This window comes from Neomonachus schauinslandi, chromosome 5, assembly GCF_002201575.2.
Source record: "Neomonachus schauinslandi chromosome 5, ASM220157v2, whole genome shotgun sequence".
Classification (NCBI taxonomy): domain Eukaryota; kingdom Metazoa; phylum Chordata; class Mammalia; order Carnivora; family Phocidae; genus Neomonachus; species Neomonachus schauinslandi.
This window is the reverse complement of record NC_058407.1, coordinates 175760369-175768500: the sequence shown is the minus strand read 5'-3', so window position 1 is coordinate 175768500 and position 8132 is coordinate 175760369. Positions and strand designations below refer to the sequence as shown.

General features: G+C 64.6%; 1 protein-coding gene across 1 annotated transcript in view; it reads right to left on the bottom strand.

The window, feature by feature from the left end:
* Positions 1-8132, bottom strand: part of C5H7orf50 (chromosome 5 C7orf50 homolog) — a 133841-nt gene that overhangs the window by 11959 nt on the left and 113750 nt on the right. Inside the window, exon 3 of the mRNA XM_021680087.1 lies at positions 2396-2596. Within this exon, the coding sequence (XP_021535762.1) occupies positions 2396-2596 (201 nt within the window). The remainder of the gene's footprint in view (positions 1-2395; positions 2597-8132) is intronic.

Sequence of the window (8132 nt, the reverse complement as noted above, 5' to 3'; positions counted from 1 at the left end):
CGCGTCAGCCGGGCGTGCAGGGGAGCACATCAGCCAGGCGTGCAGGGGAGCATGTCGGGGGCGTGCAGGGGACGCGTCAGCCGGGCGTGCAGGGGGCGCGTCAGCCGGGCGCGCAGGGGAGCGGGTCAGGCGGGCGCGCAGGGGGCGCGCCAGCCGGGTGTGCAGGAGAGCATGTCAGGGGGGTGCGCAGGGGGCGCATCAGCCGGGTGTGCAGGGGAGCGGGTCAGGCGGGCATGCAGGGGGCACGTCAGGGGGGGGCGTCAGCCGGGCACACAGGGGAGCATGTCAGGGGGGCGTGCAGGGGAGCGCGTCAGCCGGGCGCACAAGGGAGTGGGTCAGGCGGGCATGCAGGGGGCGCGTCAGGGGGGCGCGCAGGGGGCGCGTCAGCCGGGCGTGCAGGGGAGCACGCGGTGGTGGCGTCAGCTCCGACCTCAGAGGACGCTGGCGGCATTGACAGCGCTGAACCCCCGCACCAGGCAGGCCTCACTGACCGGGGAGACGTGCGCTGAGATAAGAAGTGCGCTGACCCGAGAAGGGTCCTGGTTGGTGACGGTGAGCAGGGCGCCCCCTCCACGCCCAAGACACGCAGCCGGGCCACCCTGCCTCTGCCAGGGACATGTGGGCCTGGGACTTCCCCCCGGCACCTGCTGAGTTTGGGGAAGCCGGGAGGGCTGTGCCAGCCACCTGGTCCCAGCAGATACGGATCCCCAGCCCCGCCCCCGGGCCCCAATCCTAGCCCTTCTGCTGGGAACTGCCCCGGTGACACCAGCGCTGGGGACCAGACTCCCTAGGGGGCGCTGGTTCCCGCACAGCCCCACTGTGCCCAGTAGCCAAGAGTGCAGGGGAGACCGAAGGGCCCAGGTGGCACGGAACCACACATCCTCACGGCTGATGACCGGGGCCAGGGGATGGGGACTCCTGACTGCGGTCCAGGCCGCCGCTCTCCGGCCAGCCGCCCCGAGGGGGCAGTGAAGGAGGAGTGGGGCAGAGAGATCCCCGAGAGCCCGTGCGCGGCCCTCTTCCCAGCCAGCGGGCGGGCTTCCGGAGAATTCCTGCCCCCAGTGCAGCCACGGCAGGGCCTTCCAGCGCTCTGCAAGTGGAGGTTCAAGAGCCAGCGGGCAGCTGTCCTCCCGGGAGCACTCCGTCCTCACTGAGTCCACCCAGTGACCCTCCAGGGAGGAGCCCGGGGGGCGGCCCAGCAGCCTAGCGCAGTGCCGCATTTGGTTCAGCAGCGTACAGGACGCCGGGGCTCAGTGAGACACCCCACACCCGAAGGAGGGCCGTCCTCGGCGCCCCCGCTGGTGGGCAGGGATGGCGCGGCGGCTGCGTGTCTGCAGCTCCTCCCACACCAGTCAGCAGCGATCGCGTGGCGGGCTGTGCCCGAGACAAGGAAACCGTGTGCACACAGAACCCCGCCCACAGACACGCACCGCAGCAACAGCCCCACCGGCCACGTGGCCGAAACAACCCCAACGCCCAGCGACGGGCGCACGGACAAGCAAAACGGGGTGCACACACACGGCGCACAGTGTTTGGCCGTGAGGGGAGAGGAAATGCTGGCACGCGCTGCCACGTGCTGCCACGTGCTGCCACGTGCACGAACCTCCAGACAGTACGCCGCGTGGAAGAAGCAGGCCATGAGAGGCCGCGTGGTGAACGAGTCCCTTTGCAGGAAATGTCCCGAACGGGCACGTCCACGGAGACACGAGGTGGAGGAGGGGCCCCTGGGGCTGGGGCGGGGGGCCGCTCTCTGCAGTGACAAGGGCGTTCCGAACTGGCTGCGTGGCTGCATGTAAACCATTGCCCAAAAACAATGCGGGAGGAGTGAAACCGTGTGTCCGCGGCGGGCTGACCCTGCTCTCGGCTGCTAGGGCTCCCGGCCTCGAGTGAGTACCGATCAGAGAAAGGAGGAACCCACTTCCCGGGGAGGAGGACCAGGCGTGGCGACCAGCTGGGACACATGCCGCCACCTCCCGACAAGTTTCTTGGCAAACAGAAGCCAGTGGTCTCACGGGGGCCTCACTTTTCCTGGAGCTTCTAGAAAGTCTCCTACGCAGCTGTTAGCAGCGTAGCCTCTAGCCACTGCCCGCTTGTGACGACAGGTGAAACGGGCGGCGGGCAGTCCGAGGGCTCCGGCCGAGGCTGCGGTGGCTGCGCTCTGCTCCCCCGGCACGGCCAGCTCCTCAAGCCCGGGATGGCGGCTCTCCCCTCCCTCACACAGCCCCACCGCAGGCGCTGGTTCTGTGGGGGCACCCACTGGAGGTGGACTACAGGCCCCGGGGTCCCCGTGGTCCCGGGAGCCAGACGGGTCCCAGGTCAGCTGAGTCTGCAGCCCGTGTCCCTCCCTGCCAGAACCCCTGGGACACTGGCTGGTCCCCGCGGGGGGGTCGTCTTACCCACGGAGGTAGTCCAGGGCCAGCTGGGCCCCGGAGCGCTTGGCCGGCAGGCTCTGGGCTGCTCCTGACTCCCGCAGCCGCTTCCTCTCCTCTTTCCTCCGCTCCTTCTTCAGCTTCCTCTCCAGGACCCTCTTCTCTTCCGGGGTCAGCACGGGCAGCTGGGGGGCCGTCTCCTGCCTGGCCCCCAACACTGCTTCTCCCTGCAAGTCAAGGGAAAACCGGCCTGTGAGGATATCCCGCAGCATCCTGGACCCCCGCTCTCGGGAGCTGACCCCCTCCGGGTGGGTGGGCTGGCCACAGCCGGTGCCGGGCTCCCCAGCAGCCCCTCACCCCCAGTAACTGGGGACGGGGCTGTTCAGAGTCTTGCTCTCTCAGGGACCCAGGAGACCCAGCACCAGGTGGGGCTGTCTCACCCCAGCACGGGTCAAAGTTGACTGACCTCAGCCCTGTTTCCTGCCCCTGCCCCTGTGCTCAGCACTGGCGACAAGGATTTCTGGGCCTTGACGACGGCCTTGACGAGGGCCCCACCCTGAGACCCTGCAGGAGACCCGCCTGTCCCCCTCCCCTCCCTGTCCCCACCGCTGTCTGCAGGCCCCCAAGCCCGCCCCGCAGTGGGATGTGAGGTCCGGGTGCACAGAGGCTGGGCTGAGAGCACACGCTTCTTGCAGGGGGTGGGGGTGGGGGGGGCAGTCTTCCCACCACAAGGATCCACTGAGGCCCTTCTGCTTGCGCGAACCCCTCCTGAGGAGAGCAGGCGGCTCAGCGGCTGGGGGGTGCGGTGCTGGTGGCCTATTGTCCCCCCCCATCGGGCTGTGGCCCCCAGACACCACCTCTTTCCCAGACACCTACAAAGTACAGTCCCCCCTCCTCCCCACTATCAAACCAGGTGGAGGGTGACGACCCCAGCAGCCGCACACACTCCCCCCTGCCTGGAAAACCGGGAAGCCAGCACTGGTCACGTGATTCCAGCCAGGGACCCGGCCACCGCCCCCAACGCCTCCAGGAAGGGCGAGCACGCTGCCCCAGGCGTGTCCAGCGTCTGCAGAGTACCCCCTCCCTTCGGGCCTCCCCAGAGGCCACGCATGCCCCCTCATAAAGTGCCAGTGCCTTGACAACCTTTGTGTTCCCACTCAGCCCCAGGTCCTTCCGGAACCTTCTAAAACAAAAGAGCAGCTCTCTCCAGCTCCTCCCTCTGCCTCCTTAAGACCAGCTGAATTTACCAGCAGTGGGGCTTCAGGGCTGCCCTGGGGAGACTCCAGCAGCCTCAACACCACACACGGACACGCACGCAGACACAGACTGACACGCAGACGCACTCACACGCAGACACGCACGTGCACGCACACACACGCACAGACACGCAGACGCACAGACACACGCACGCAGGGCTCACGGACACGCACGCAGATACAGAGACGCACACGTGCACACTCACACACAGAGACACGCACAGACACACACACGCAGGGCTCACGGACACGCACACAGATACACAGACACGCACACGTGCACACTCACACGCACAGACACACACAGACTGACGCACAGACACACATGCCCAGACACGCACGCGCAGACGCGCACTCACACAGACACACGCATGCAGGGCTCACAGGCACGGCCCCGGGAGCCCAGCACCCCAGCTGCCAGAGGGCGTCTGGTTCTCAGGTGGGGTTTCCTGAGGTCGAGGGTGCAGCAGTCTGAGAAGCGGGACGTGGGCGTCCACGGGGAGTCTCCCTCCCGGCTCCCTGCTCAGACCATGCCGGGCCCAAGGCGGCTGACGGGCGGGCAGCACAGAACGTCTGGCAAACGAGCCTCAGTGTGGGCCGGCCTCTGGCCCCCCACCCCGCGAAACCACGCAGGCAGCACGGCAGCGGCCACCCGGGGCCGAAGTCCTGGGACAAGGTCAGGGCCCTACAGCGCTGGGCCGCGGACGTGTCGACACCGACCCCGGGGGGGGCTGGGAGGGGCAGCGAGGGCAGGAAGCACCTGCCCCCGTGATGAGGGCAGCACGACTCTCCGCACCCTTCACGGTGCCAGGTGTCACCAGGACGGGGCCTCTGCCCCCTGCACCGTACAGAGGCTGCCCCCGAGGCTGGAGGAGCCCGATGCACAACACACGGACTCCCGGGGCTCCCTGAGGGCCCGGTCCCCACGGAGGGGCCAGCAGGCAGGCGGCGGGGACCCGAATGAGGCGTTGCCCGCACAGCCTGGGGTGATGCCCAGCATGAAGGGCCCACGTCTGGTATTAGGCACGCAAACCCAGGAAGGACACACACAGCCTCTTTCTCTGGCCTGTGGTCACCCCGGCGTGGCAGTGGCTGCAGCCGCGCCCCGTGTCCTCAGGAAGCTAAGCGTGCCTCCAGAGCTGTTCAGAGGGCCGTGACGCCTGCCCTTGACTGCGCCAGGGGCCAGCCAGGGACGCCAAGGGTTCCGGACCCACCGATGCCCACACCCGGGCCACGGCCCGAGCTGAAAGGCCTCTCCAAAGAAGCTGGAAACAGAGAACGACAGGTGAAACCTCCTGAATTTTAAACGCCGGCAGTTCCAATTAAACAATGCAGTCTGTGGGCAAAACCAACCACTGCGCGTGAAGCAGGGAAGGAAACCGGCACCTCTGACCCAAGATCTCTGACCCCTGAGCCCAAGACCGATGCTCCACCTGCTAGACCAGCCTTCCTTTCCCTAAACTCTGACAGCCTGCGGGCACCCGCATCTGCCCCTTCTGGCTCTCTTCCAAGGAAAGGGGTCGCCAAGGAAAGTAGCCAGAGCCCTCTCCCACAGCTACCGCTGGGAAGGGAGACAGAGTGACAGACCATTGCCCCTGCCTCAGCTGTGATCCTTGCCCGGGGGGGAGCACACGAACCCAAGCAACCATTCGTGAAAAACACAACGGTCCCGGGCATTGCTTGAAGATCAAGAAGGGGGGCCCAGATGTGCAGGGCTGTGACCTGGAGGGGGCAGGGGCCATGGGCCAGCTGTGGGCCTCGCCTGGTCCCTTTGCTCTGGGTGCCCTGACCGTTCTGGCCTGGCCAGGGACGCCCCCACTGCTGCTACCGTCATATGAGGGCGTGGGGCTGCAGGGGCAGAGAGCTGTCTCGGCCGCGGTGGGGCTGGGATGGGAGACAGCAGGACAGGGCCTGGCTGGACCCAGGGACCTCCCAGCACGCCGGGGTGAGGGCCGTGGGGGCCTACCCGGGACCCTCCTGCTTCCTTTGTCCTGTAGCCTCGCTGGTGCAGTGGGAGGCCAGCGCCAACGCCACGGGAAGCAAAACCGCTTCTAAAGCACAGCGTCCGCGAGCTCCGTCCGCGAGCTGCCGTCCGCGAGCTTCGGCAACGCCACTGTCCCAGGAGGTGGAGCTGAATACAATTTTCTTTGGATTGAGAATGAACTTTCTCCAGTTGCCACTGATCTGATAACCCTCCGCAGAACTAGGTTGTAATTAGCAAGTAAGTTTGGACACACCTGCCCCCACCACCAAAGCCTCCCGAAGCTACTCGGGTTTAAGGTTGCCCAGGGGCTGGTGAACAGCCTATGTAAACACAAACAAATCTGAAAAGGAATGCAGGAGTCCAATAATGGAAGCCTTTGGAGCCCCTTCTGGGGATGCGACTTTCAGGGGAAGGAGGGGTCTTCAGAGAGCGGCCCGGTGGGGAGGGGCAGCACCCCCAGCCCCTGCAGGCCCGGCCCACTCTCCAGGGGCGGTGTGGGGTGGCGGCAGATCACAGCTGTGAACACGACCCTTTTCCAAAACACAGACTCGGCCGACCGCGTGGGGGTCAGCGGCCATCACCCACATGTGCTGCCTGTTTTCTTGTCACAAACATGTGGAGTTGATAGCTGGCGGCCTCAGTGCAAGCACACAACTCCACAAAGATGGATTACCGGACGGCAGCGCGGCCACGGTCTCTGGTGTTCTAGATTGGACAGCATACAGAATCTCCTAATACGGGAAATCCAACTTTCAGCAACACATTCTCTTACTGTTAGACGTGTCCTGGGCTGCATTTCAAAAGGCACAAAAACAACTTAACGTGCACGGAAAACTTTGGGCAGGACAGACGGACCCGCCGTAGCTGCCACAGGGGTGGGGGGAGGGGAGGGACAGGCGGGCGGTGTGGCTGAGGGACCTTGAATTTCGTCTATGTCGTCTCAGCGTTTCTCAACGTAAATGTTTTCGTGTACAATAGTAAGTCATGCAACGCTCGTGCGATTAGAAACGCATTCAAAAATTAAATCCGTACCAGCTTCAAGGGCAATGAAAACTGACTACCTGCATCAAATGCATGGAAAAGAAACAAAACCAAAAGCCCCACAGACTGGAGAGTGGAGTCAATTAACCAAAAGAAATACAGGGGGGCTCCTGATAGAAAAGCTGACCGTGGTTGAGAAAATACAGGTGCATGAAATGAACAACCGTTTTCTTTCACCCTGGTAACTCCTGGCTGACACAGGGAGAAATGGCACTTCTTTGATTTGGGAAGGTTGCCACAGGCTTCACCCAGGCAGAAAACCCCCCAGACAAGATCTGCAGGAAGTAGGCTCTAAGGAGAACAGGCTCAGCACGTTTTTGGACCCAGGCAAGGAGCCTCTCTGGGCGCTGGACTCAGTCCCAGAGCATGGGCTCCCCTGCAGACACCCAAGGCCCAAGCGAGAGAACCCGCAAAAGCGAACACCCACCATCGTTCCCCAGGAAGGGGACAGTGGGGAGGAGGCCAGAGGGAGGATTTGCAGGTTCAAGCCACAGTGTGGGCAGATGGGGCGGATACCCAGCGAGATTTTCTCCCCCTCTGGTGAACACCCAACCTCACAGAGGGAGGGTCACATGTGTTGCTGGCACCGGGCCCGTCTCCCTGCACCCCGGGCTCTCCCGCGGGAAGAACCACACAAACGGGACCCCCGGGGGCTGCCATGCCAACACGGGCCACTGGAGGCCAGGCATTCCTGGCCCCGCACCTTTGGCTCATTTCTGTGACGGGAACCTGCCAAAACCTCTGGTGGGCACTGGGGTCAGGCCTGTGGGGTGGGAAGGGTGCTCGACCATTCCTCCAGGGCTGTGCTGAGGCTCCTGGGGCCATGTCTCCAAATCAGCTTCCTGTGCCTAATCTGTCTGCCCCTCTGCTTTTGGGGGGATCCGGTCTGAGACAGCCTCTGATGGGAAAGAGAGGCTGCATGCACCGGCTTCTCGGTCCAGCACCCTTGACATAAGGCCACACATAGCAGCTGGTACCTCAGGCTGGACGGGGTCTCACCCCTGTCCCGGCCCCTCAGAACCCCCAATCTGTCCCCAGCCAGCTCATCCCCTGTGCCCAGTACAGCAGCCCAGTGATGCAGTGGGGTCCCAGGGCCTGGGGAGCAGGCAGCCTTTGGGGTGGGGGCAGCCATGGGGTCTTGAGAAATCGTCTGGAAGGACAGCAGTGCCCACCATGTGTCCCCAGCCCAGACATGGCCTGGCCAGAGCCCTGTCCAAGGCTCCCCCGGTCCTCCTGAGCCTTAGAGGAGGGACAGAGTGGGCCACTGCAGGCATGGAAGCTGCCGGCACGTGTGGTCCTTGCAGGCACGACAGTGGGGTGACATCACCTCTGGGGCATGATCAACTCCAAGATTCAGGGAGGGATGCCAGAGTCTCAGGTCCAGGACCAGGAACTCGGGCCACCAGGAGGCACAGAGGTTCAGGGACTGATGCCCGAGTCTCAGGTCCGGGACCAGGAGCTTGGGGCCACCAGGAGGCACAG